Source organism: Crassostrea angulata, chromosome 7 (genome assembly GCF_025612915.1).
Source record: "Crassostrea angulata isolate pt1a10 chromosome 7, ASM2561291v2, whole genome shotgun sequence".
NCBI classification, from domain to species: domain Eukaryota; kingdom Metazoa; phylum Mollusca; class Bivalvia; order Ostreida; family Ostreidae; genus Magallana; species Magallana angulata.
In genome coordinates, this window is record NC_069117.1 from 10,422,186 (window position 1) to 10,434,253 (window position 12,068).

The window sequence follows — 12,068 nt, forward strand, 5'->3', positions numbered from 1 at the left end:
TGTATGTAATATTGAATTACGTAAGACATTATTGATTATAATACAATAAATACTCTCTAGATTGGTATAATTGTTTCGACCTTCTGGTGATCATGAGAGAGAGAGAGAGAGAGAGAGAGAGAGAGAGAGAGAGAGGGAGAGGGAGAGAAAGAGAGAGAGAGAGATTGTTTATGTTTGCCCATGCATGTCATTGTCTTGCAGCAACTTTTGAATTGTAGCGATTATCTCAAGAAATCAAATTTATTATCAATTTTTGTAAACAAGGAAAAAATCCCAACACATATCTATATGTACATTAAGGGGCGGCATTCCATAAATATGTATAAAATGTATGGGCTTTGTGATTAGTCTCTTTTTAGATCTCAATCATTTATTAGTTTTATTGATTTTTATTCTCTTTTTACCCTTTCCACACTTCCTGGTACAAAAATTAAAAGGAAAATTGATGGATATTCCTTGGGAAATAATATCACAAAGGAAAATCACAAGCTTTTTTAATTCTCAAAACCAGACTTAGAAAAAGAAAAAGATTGAGGCATTGTCATTTTATTGAACATCAAGATTTGTCGAGAAAATTGTGCATTAAAATTGTAATTACCATTTGAAAGAGACTCCTGTGCTTTCATCTTATACAACAATATTGTTTTCTTGAGAAAGTGTACTCGGTGACTGAGGAACCGGTTTAGTTTCAGCATACACATTCTAAACTACACCCGAGTGAAGTTTTAAAGTCATAATGCATATAGGCTCCATAAGTTTATTTAAGAAAAATTTCTCTCTAACTTAAATTTTATTTCTTACATGTAATTAACAGTAAGAGCTCGTAATATTTAACAAAAAATTAATACGACGTACGTTACTAAGTTATTGAAAGGCATGAACCTAAATCATTGTTTTATATCTACTTACGCTTTATTTAGTTTTTAAAAAAAGTAACAACTTCAATGTTGCAGTAGAAAGTGCATGACTGCAATGTCAAGGCACCTCCTCCCAAATTCGATCAGCACACACGCATGACAATTTGTGTGTATTCAATAGAGTCGCTCAAGCATAATCCAACCAATTGAAACGCCTCTTACAAAGACGACGATTGCTAAGCGGCTGATTTTCTTTGTTCCTCGCCGACGTTTTAAAGTACGAGCTTTCCTATTAGTCGATAGATCGCAGATCTAATTATCATATCACTTACGGAACACATGCACCGAATGCAAACTAAGCAGATTGGTATAAACATAGCTATCGTAAACCGCTGAATATTTGATGGCAAAGTCGTGAACATGTAAACATCCGAAGTTTAGTGTTAGTATTATACACGTGTGTCGGGGGTCTTTTGCTATCGCCCGTACCGCGCAGGAGATATTATTAGTGTGTGTGTAAATGGAAAGCTCTGTGACAGTGCGACTTATGTGTTTGTTTTCTGTTTAACAGATTAGTTTTATTATTATTTAGTAATTATTTTGTAAATCGTGAATTCTGTACACAATGGATACTACCAATGACACGGGTACTGATACGGGTCCAGGGGACAGGTCGGCGAGGCGGATCCTCCGGGAACGGTCGTCCAGGTAAGAGGGGGAACCCCTCCAACTGTTTCACGTATTATGTAATTAGGTCACTGTATTATTTAAGAGTTCTGACATTATTATATATGTAAGTATTTAATCTCTTTAGGATTAGCGGGAATCTTTAGCGTGTATATCAGAGCCAGGAACTAAACATAAGTCACCGGTATGGCAAAACACTTGTTTCGCAAATTAATTGGTTGTATGGACATGAACTCCAGTAAAACGCGACATGAAACGTACGACCATCTCACGTGGTGTAATTATTATATAGATTTTCCGGCAATGGTCTTAATTTACGTGCCTACATGTCAGCATGTACCTATGTGTCAAAACTTGTGGAAAACCCTTAATTTACACGTATTTCTCAATAACGCAATTTTAAATAATATGATAAGATAAATGAAAATGCTACAACATTTTTTTCATTATTTGAGACCCTGTTTCCCTTAAAATTTTACGAAACATAAAAAGAAGTGGTGTATGGTTAGGCAAACAAATACTGGCTGTGTTCACCGCTCGTATCGTGGTATTCACCCATCGAGGAATCCTATCACACGAATCAACTACCGACAAACATCTTTTGACTTGTGGCTATATTCTACAGCTGTTTTTCAAAACTAAGTTATGGAACGAACGTCCCGTTGTTGTTTTATTTGCCCGCGAGCTCTAGTATTTGTAGTATGTTTGCTGTGACTAAGGACTAGGTGTATATAATAAAGAGGGCTAAAACTGGAAATAGTGCGAGGCCACTATCTCCTTTGGTCCCGCAAGCCAACTGTCTCCGGGGCCGATTTGGTGTGACCTTGAGCAAAGCTGAAAACTCAAGGCTACGTACATATCACAGATTAGATACGGGCGAATTCCAGACCACTAGCTAGAGTAGATGATTACTTTGGTTTGCCAGATTACCTTTGTTTAATAAGTGTACTCGAAACATGACGAAATTTTGCCGGTGGAAAATAGATTAGCATTTGATGCAATATATCCAAATGCGCGGGCATGACGAAGGCTTTTCCCCCTCATACATCTTGGGATGTGTCAATAACATTAGAGATTTTGATGAAGTTGTGTAAACATTTGTACATGAAAACATGTTTTGCACTATTTTAGTTGAGTCTTTGTTCCGACACGTTTATGTCTTTATTTTTAATTTTGTTAATTTTTTTTATCGAGATTGAGTTTCATACAATACATGTATTGGAAGAACTTTAAAGGAAATGACAACGTAGAAACTGGTATCTGGGTTATTTAATGAGCTTTTGACATCACTGGACAGTATAAATCTGTATGTTGAGTACATGTCCCTCGCGCTATCACCGGTCGGTCACTCCTCTACTGTGTTCATTTATATCTACAGTGCGGTCACTTCTCTATAACTACAGTTTACATAACCGCCGGTGACCGGATAGCGGTGTCCGCGCACTCGCTATGCTCATAAACAACATCAATACGTGGTCCTGGGTCGTTCACATCTTTATATTGACCAACCTTTTACTCGGCATGGTTTGGAATTCTTTAAATCCTAATCCTAGAATTATTATTTTGTTATAATTTAGACAACTCAAAGAAATTCGTATAGATTATAAATGGTGACAAATTATAAAAGATTACAGAACAAATACACGTGATCAATGACTAAAATAGACCAAACGTATTGGCGATTATCCTCGCTATTTCGGTTTCTGTTGCAACAATTGATTGTTTCAGCAATCGCGCGATGCAACACGTCATTTTCAACATTAGGAGATCCCCAGTCGCAGGTGTTGTCGGGTATTTTCTGTCGACTCAGCAACCCGATCATCGGCTCTCACTCCGATCGATCTCTGCCATATTCCATTGATTAAAGTGTTGAACGGATCACTTCATAGATTACAGCAAGCAAGAAATAAATAGATGAATTATGGTTACCTAGGTACGCATCTTGTAAAATTTTGCGTGTAGACATCACAGCCGCTTTTGCCTCGCATTTGCATTCGGTAGTAAATAAAGTCAACAAATGCTAGTTTTGCTGTATGTTTATGCTTGAAACTCGTGTAACGGACTGAAAAATTGTACTCACGTTAATTTCCAACCTTGCATTCTTGTTTCCAAATTATCGACCGCAATGAGAGAGAACTAATTAACATGTGAATCTCGGTTATTTTTCACGCTGTTCTAGGATGGCAATTGGAGGTTCAAAGTTCTCTATTTAATTTGCGGTTGCCTTTTTCCTCTGAAACATTTCGGTCGTGCAGTTTCTAATGTGTGGCTAGGGTTGAGCCGAAGTTCAGCATTTGTTGACAAGACAAGTCAACTCTATTTACTCTTGCCGCTTCAGCATTTTCTTTGTTGTAAAAATGGGATCGCGTTCGATGGTTATTATGCAGATGGTGCACGAATTAAGGATAATTTTTGACCATAACAACATGCCCTGTGACCTTGCTTCTGTATTTTAAAATGACCTTCAAATATGTTTCCTTTGAAAACATATGCATTGGTAAGCGTTTGTAAACAACGCGCCGATATCCTTGAGGTATTCATAACTATAACTTAGGTCAAATTACTAAAAGCGCTCGCTTTTGGAAACACAATTTTTTTAAGGTGACAAAGCAGTTTGACATTTTGTATAATTCTCCGTCCTCTCTACAATACATGCAAAGTCTTCCGGGGCTCAGATGGAAATCTTGTGTTTTCTTTAAGTAAACAAGTCTAATAATTGAATTATACTCATAAAAATGATTTTTTACATTTTCTTTTTTCTATAAATTTCGTTTTTCCTTACAGACGTCCTCTTCAATTAAAAATACGACAGAAAAGGCAGACGATGCAAAACATGACTCGGCCTCTCAAACAGTGGCTGTGCAAAAATCGGGACAACCCCTACCCCTCCAAACTGGAGAAAGACATCCTTGCCCGCGAATCTCAGATGACGAACACCCAGGTCTCAAACTGGTTCGCCAACGCGAGGCGGAGACTGAAGAACGCAGTCAGGGGAGACAACATCCCCTGGTCCAAGCGGGTCAAAATGTACAACAGCAGCGTGCCTGGCAACGCAGAGTTGCTAAGCATCAGTTCTGATGATAGCAGCCTCTTCGATTCGGATGATAACGGTAAGGATTGGCAAACAGGTCAGAAAATTATGCAGTAATCTGATTGAGTGATATTCTGGATTCGCATAACATATATGGGGTTTTACCATTCTCATTAGTGTGGGAAAGGAATTGTGATGGTCTAAAATAGGTACATCACACAGAATTAAACAGTTACTCTGTCAGAGCTGTGGCCTGTTTTTATGACAAGTGTTGAAATCGACGTCATTATCTAATTTATCCGCTCCAGGAACTGATAGTTACGTCACATCTTTGGCCTCCATTGACGAGCTTTCATCCTTAAGGTCTTGCACTACTCCAATAAAGATTGATTTAAAGATGACCTAATCAAAAGCCAATAATCAGCTACAGATGAAGAAAGAATCGAAAACCAATGATTATGGGTGGTAAAATAGGTCAGAAACCTTATTTCGATTTGAATGGGTTGGTGCTTTATGAGATGTACCTAACATTTCTTTGGATGTGGTCCAAATGTGTCTGTTTCTTCCGTAAATAATTTCTTGAAATTCTCGGTTCACTGTAGAAATCTCTTGGAAGATCAGCAAGGAAAATGACTTCCCCACATCAAGCCAGATGAAAACAGTTGTACCGCCAATCACGGACTCTAATTTGATTTGCCCCATAGCATTTTGAAAAATTGAAATTATAGTTCACAACCATCTGTCTATGAATAGCTAAAATTAGAAACACTTATCAAATGACTATTGTCACCCTTACTCATCATTTTGGACAGGAAATTACCACGTATTTAAAAGAGCCTTTCTTCACCCCTGTAGGAAAGTAGACATAAAGTTACCAATTTAATTTAGCCCCAAAGAAAAATTACATCATCTGGTGAAAAAAAAAATATTTGTTCACCGAGTGGGAAAAGGGATAAAGTTGACACCGGGGTCCCTCTGGGTAAATAATGATCTTTTGCGAACGCCCCACGTCACCGTGTGTCTAATAGAGCACAGAACGCCCGGCCTTGACTAAGATAAGTTCCATACACTCGGCCTGACAAAAGATTGATATCTTCATTTTAAAATCCCTCACAAAGAAATACCTAATGTCAAAAGAAGGAACGATAACAAAGATAACTTCTCTTCTTTGTTGATTCTAATTAGATTTGTTAACCAAGAAAAAAAATCTATGTTAAACTTGTTCTTTGTCCATACACATATAAATTCTCTCTCTCTCTCTCTCTCTCTCTCTCTCTCTCTCTCTCTCTCTCTCTCTCTCTCTCTCTCTCTGTACATGTAATTGCTATTTGGTCTATTTTATAAAAGTAAACACATGGGAATTACAAGAGCTTTGGATCAGTAACAAAGCTGAGGAGAAGACAAAAGGCAGCCACATTTCTGTATTAGATGAGTCACAATATGCATCGCCAAAGATAAACTTTGCCTGTTGTTTATTGTGAATAGAAAAAAACCCTCCTCTGGCTCTCCAAGACAATTCTGTCGATAGCGGTCCACGTGAATGCAGGCAAATCACGTAACTCTCCAGTTTGTTAACAGAAGGTAGCCTTCACCTCTAGATGATCTCTCTTTTGTGAGGCAATAATTTTCACTAAGTAAATACAATTTCTAACAAGCAGGAATGTTCAATAGATAAATTGTTTAGAGTTTTAGGTCAGGGACTGATGGAGAGGGGGGTGATAAGAGGCCTCCATTTTACGCGGGAGTGAAGGTGAAAGAACGGGAGGGACAGCGACCTGTGTGTCGACATGCACATCGGGGTCCTTCGTACGGGACTGAGCAATATCCGCATATTTGTCAAAAGACTTAAATCTTGCACTTATTAAACTGCATTTGCATAATGGCAAAGACAAAGGCCTGTATATTGATCTTCAATAGAACACGTGTGTAATGTTGCAAAGATATTGGATTAGGAATAGTCCAGGGGCACCTACCATCGTCTGGTTGGATCTTGCAGATTATATCATGCGGCATGACATATTCAAAGTCAAGCGTTCGAAGGAACAGATCATTGACTTCAAGTGACTACAACATATGCCGTGACGTCAGCTGTGATCTGACCTTGGCTCCTGTCAAATAAAAAAGGTTACTCACACAGCTTCTAGTGTGTCCAATTAATGTAAAACACATGTAACTAACGCTTTAAAGCTTTTATTGTGAGGAGAGTAAATATTTTGGAAAACATTGTTTCCTTGAAGGAAATTGAGTGAAACTAGAACTTTTAAATGGCTCTGACCATTTAAAGTGCACGTGTTGTCCTGTTACAAAAACGTGAACTGGGGGTATGAAGTAAGCAGAGTTTTTGGAAACAATCAATAGGGCGTGTTAGCGGGTATACCTTTATGACAAACAAATCTACTGCGCTTTGTGGCGTTGAATGTGTACAAGGTAACGCGCCTTTTGTGATCATTCAATGCTATGAAACGTCCTAGTGCTTAGCCTTTGATTTTTTGTATTGCACTGCTTGAACATAAGTGGTTATTATTATTTTTTTTTTTTGCTAATTAAAAATTTCCGTTTGTCAATATTTATGATTTATGAACAATTGAACACTATTAATTGGTAAGACACAGACCTATATAAATATGATCATTATACCTTTCAATAGGGTGCTTCAGTAAAATTCGCGGGAATAAGTAAGGGAGGAATGTGGTGACAAAACAGGAATGTAAAGATAAGATCCCAATGTTTACTGATAAAGGGGTGGCAGGTTGTGCAACGGGAGGGCAAGACCCCCAAACAAGGCCAAACCAACGCCCGAACATTGACTTATCTGTATGAGGAAAGAGGCTCATCAGCTGTACAAATAATACTAATCGCTTACATGTACACATTGATAATAAACATATACACAAGTCTCTCTCTCTCTTTCTCTCTCTCTCTCTCTCCAAGTCACGTGTTGATGCATCCGTTCGAGAGCATCATGGCCCTTGGGTACATTGTTATAAATTTGCGTTGTATCTCTGTCATAAATCTGTTTACGGGGACTTTGTTTAAGAAAAGCTCTCATATTTTAAATGTCCTATTTACATGTAATTGATAGTGAATGTTGTCAGGTTCATTTTCTTTATATAATCCCCTTTATTTGATCTTTTTGTATGCTGTTTTAAAACTGAGCCCTCCTATGTAGGTATTCCAGCTGAGGGCTTCATAGGATCGGGAAATATACATTTCTGCTTAGGTTGCATTTACTGACGGCGTCTAATTACACGGTCACAGCCCGGTTTATGTATTCCGTTCTGAATACGTTGACCTTCCGCGCAGTGTGCCCTGCAGTAATATTTCCGCTGTGAATCACCTCTTTGGCCACGCTCAAGCATACATCAGCCATAGTGTCAACCTAGTTCGATATATCTATAAATTAAAAGCGAATCTTCCATCAAATTACTCCCAATCAATTCTGAATTGGAGACTAAATTCTCTTGCGTGCCTCGATAAGATTAGAGTCAGACATTGGACAAATTAAATACTCGAGAATGTTCCGATGGTATACGGAAAATAAAAAGAAACGATACTGCATTAATAGATAAAAAACCGGTTTGTTTTTATGACCATAATTGATTTACTTGAAAATGAAATTCTCTCTTGCATGAAGTGTAAATATATTATCAGAAAGAAATCCATGATATCATTTTAAAAAGTTCCTTATTGAAATATTAAAAACTGACACCCAAAAAGGCATATTAAAGAAGACAAATCCTCTAACGTTAAACCAGTTAATCCAGTGTGGGCATGCAAAAAGTGATTTCTTTAAGTCTCATTTGAATATTTCTTTTTCTTTTTCAGAAGATTCAGTTACTTACACAGCAGACGAACAGAAACCCTTGCCTAATTCGCGGGTAGATTTCAGTCCGGTAGCAGACGACCCACCCCCCTCTGATGACGTGGTTGTTCCTTCTAGATCTCAAACTCCTACCAGCGGATTTTTCCCGCATCCGGGGTTGGATTCCGATTTCCACAGACCTTTCAGAGAAGGGACCCAAAATAAGTTTAAACAGACAATTCTACAGCGTTATTTGAGTGACACATGCAACCAAACTTCGGGCACACATGTGGACATGGAAATGTCAGCTTTCAACAAAACTCGATCTCGAAAACCATCAGGGTCTATTGGGTCACGTGACTACGAAGAAATGTCCACAGCCTCTGGGTTTTCTTCTGCTGCTGAGAGTCAATTTTACTACCCCATGGATGGTAAGAAATTGTTGTATGTGAATAAAAGTACATGTACACGCATTTAAAGTTTATTTCAAGAGTTTAAAAAGAAATTGAAAATTTAAATTGATCTTTACAGAAAGTCCGTACGATATGCAAGTACATTGTAATTGTGTATGTTGTTCGTTAGGCTTAATTTTGCCGTATCATTGCTCTTAAAGAGGATCAGACAAGAATAAGGATTGGGCATTTTTAGTCAAAATCTTGAAGGTCAACTAACAAGAACGTGGGTCTTTGTTTTGTTTGACAAAAAACGTAAAAAGTGCACTGACATTGCGCGTTCTTTTCTTTACCGTGCTCTTGTTCAATTCAAACTCAAACTTCTTAGTGCAATTTTGTGTGAAGCCCTCGCGTTTCACGCATATGATTATTCAGTTGGATATACTATCAAAACTTTCCGGCAAAGCGTCTTCTTTGGTAACCCGAGATTGGTGAAGGACTTTGAGAAGGTTATCCTGTAGATAACACCTCTTGAACTCGACACATACTTGGTTCAATAACAGAGCACACAGTCAGTTGATCCCTGCCCCGATCCTCCACACAATCTACATGTCTTACAGCTCTGGGGGAGGGCTGCTTTCTCTATTCAGAAAGGTTGTTTGTATTACTTACCTTTTTAATCCACTACGGATTAAATATTGACAATGTCACGAACGGACAACACGTGATGTTAAGATATTGCCTCTTTTTTCTATTAAACACGTGATGACATCTTTTGCGAATGCAAATACCTACGGTATTTGGTAAAGTTGTTATTGTATACTGTGCAACATGTGCAGAGTTTGGCAATTGTTCCCACGATTAGTGCATGATCATGGAAAAAAGATGCAATATAAAGTGTCAAGGCCTATTAAGATGATAAGAATATGCGACCTTCACGGGTGCAGATCTGTTATATTGCATCATGTCCAGGATATAGTACTCTTGTCGATAAAGGCTGTACAATCTGTGCTGTACGTTTACCAAACACAACACGAGCTCTTCAGTTAAGAGGGGAAAACTTTTTGAAGAGTTGTTTGTTAAAGTCAGAATGCATTAGCTTTTATGTACACGCCCTAATCGACTGGGAAGCGAACATGAATCATACTTGGATTATGATATCAAGAGTGAAGATTTTTTTTTAAATTCCATCAAGTCAATTAGACCACTGACGTTAAACTTCCTTACTAAAGACTGGCTTTCAATCGCCGAGTTTTGAGGAAACACATCCAGATTAACCAAGGTCAAGGACAGCACGTGCATGATGCAAGGATAAGATCTATTATCAACTTATTTATTTCCTGCAATTTTACATCATTCTCGGTACAACCGCCAACGATGTCAGGGGAAATACAGTATGCTGCCAGCCTGAGCCAAAGATCGAAAATACAATTTTCCTGGTCCAGTTCTTGAGCTCTTTTTATAATCTTATTTAGATTAAAAGCTAATATACTAGAAAATTTTGGGAATAGTATATAAATCAGAAAAGGAAAGTAATCACAGTTCTATTCAGACATGAAGTTATTATTTGTTCGCATAGTGTTAATGACAATTTTACTCCATTTCGAAATTTCGATGGTGTTATTTTTGAAGGAAAAATTATTATATTTTAACACATTTTCAAGTTATGATCCTTTATCGAAAAATCAACAAAAAGGCATAAGAAAATAATGCACATTAGCCTGTCCTTGGGCTGCAATTATTTTAGCGCCAATATTTCATATTGACTTTTAATGGATGAAACCAATGGTTTGCTGCAATAAAGAAATAGGATAGGGAATTCAAGTGCCTCAGATTTATGATTTGTCGGATGTTTTGAAAGAAAATAGAACTTATCCTCTTTTAAAATCATATTAAGTTAAACTTTGATCAGAACACACTCTTAAAAGGCCTTTTTCAATTTCAGACCCGATTGATGATTTGGAAGCCGCCGCTAGGAGGCGCAGGATCTCAGGAGATGTTAGGTAAGGGTCTAGTTTAAAATACAACAATCTATAATTTGCACGCATAAATCCACGAAAAACAGGTCAAAAGACAGACTTTTAGGTGAATTTCACTTAATCAATTTTTGTAGTTTTTCTGTGTTCTTCAACTCTTTAGTGGCGCCTTTCTCCAAAAATAATTTATAAAATTGATGATCATGATTGATTTAAAAGGATTTGAAATTTTTATTGTCCTATTTAATGAATTTCAGACGCCAAGAGGATATTCACTGGAAGGAGATCAGCGCTGCCATGGCTCTGACGTCACTGGCACGTGGTTCGAGCCGATACCCGTTTCATTAGATATTTCGCACACATTGTACGGGATCCTTTATTTGATAAAGACGGCCAGTGTTACCAACCACAGTGATCTCCCCTTGCTCGAAGCTGATCGAGGAGTGTTTTTACTTTTACATTTTTTTCCTTAAATATATTATCTCAAATCTTCAGGGACAGAGTTTAATACTTTTAAGTGTTCAGTGCAAGTTTTTGTATAGAATGAGCGATCGGATGACTGGTTTTTTTTTATTCCGTGACTCGGTCCTTCGTCAAATGGCAAAAGTGACTGTGTTTTTGTGTACAGATATTCCACATTATTTTTAATCATTGTTCATAGATGATTTCATTGCCATGGTTATAGTAGTTAGTTGTAAACGTTTACAAGATGATATATTTTAAAAACTTTTTAATTGTTATATATTATATACTACTAGTGTATGGACCTTCGGGTTCCCAGAAATGTGGAGAGCGTGGGCGTTGTAGCCGTCAGCAGCGCCGTGTTGGAATGGAAAGGGACATCTAATAATTCTATAAATATATTTCAACACAATTGCCTTTTGTTGTTATTTACTTATGTATACTTACGGAGACATTTGGCTCTTCAACCCAACCATCAAGGTTTTTCCGAATTCTTCACAAAGTTTTCTCGATAGTATAAAGAAGAATCTAAATTCTTGAGGTCGCAGTGATTCATTTTTCCTAGAACAAAAGTGTAGGGACACAGAAGATTGGCCTTTTTTGATTTGGTTTGAATCTTAATTTGTAACCTACATTTATAAAGGAAAATTCGTTCGATTTAAACACGATTTCCAATATCCGGGTCAAGTTCTGAGAAATTTGGTAATTTTACCTACATACCAGGTAAATGTGTATATTATGGCTTTGGTTGGGGCCGGCATGTTACGTAACTTTAAGTCTTCAGTTCCTGGAATTAATAAAGAAGGCGTGAACTCGATTTAACCGTAAAAATATGTTTCATTGATTCAGTACCACATGTAA

The 12,068-nt window shown here is 37.5% G+C and overlaps 1 protein-coding gene across 1 annotated transcript; it reads left to right on the forward strand.

Annotated features, from left to right (window-relative positions):
• Positions 1-1,201: 1,201 nt before the first annotated feature.
• LOC128155278 (homeobox protein Mohawk-like) lies at positions 1,202-11,619 on the forward strand. The gene is made up of 5 exons (XM_052816906.1): positions 1,202-1,565; positions 4,329-4,654; positions 8,401-8,808; positions 10,715-10,772; positions 11,003-11,619. The coding sequence occupies exons 1-5, from the start codon at positions 1,483-1,485 to the stop codon at positions 11,091-11,093; spliced, it is 966 nt and encodes a 321-aa protein (XP_052672866.1). The 5' UTR covers positions 1,202-1,482; the 3' UTR covers positions 11,094-11,619.
• The last annotated feature ends 449 nt before the right edge of the window (positions 11,620-12,068 follow it).

What these genes read in the sequence shown, in the direction of transcription:
- LOC128155278 (XM_052816906.1), top strand. Translation starts at nt 1,483, where the DNA reads ATGGATACTACCAATGACACGGGTACTGATACGGGTCCAGGGGACAGG. An exon ending in CTTCGATTCGGATGATAACG is followed by an intron (nt 4,655 to 8,400) that starts GTAAGGATTGGC and finishes TTTCTTTTTCAG; the next exon opens with AAGATTCAGTTACTTACACA. An exon ending in ATTTTACTACCCCATGGATG is followed by an intron (nt 8,809 to 10,714) that starts GTAAGAAATTGT and finishes TTTCAATTTCAG; the next exon opens with ACCCGATTGATGATTTGGAA.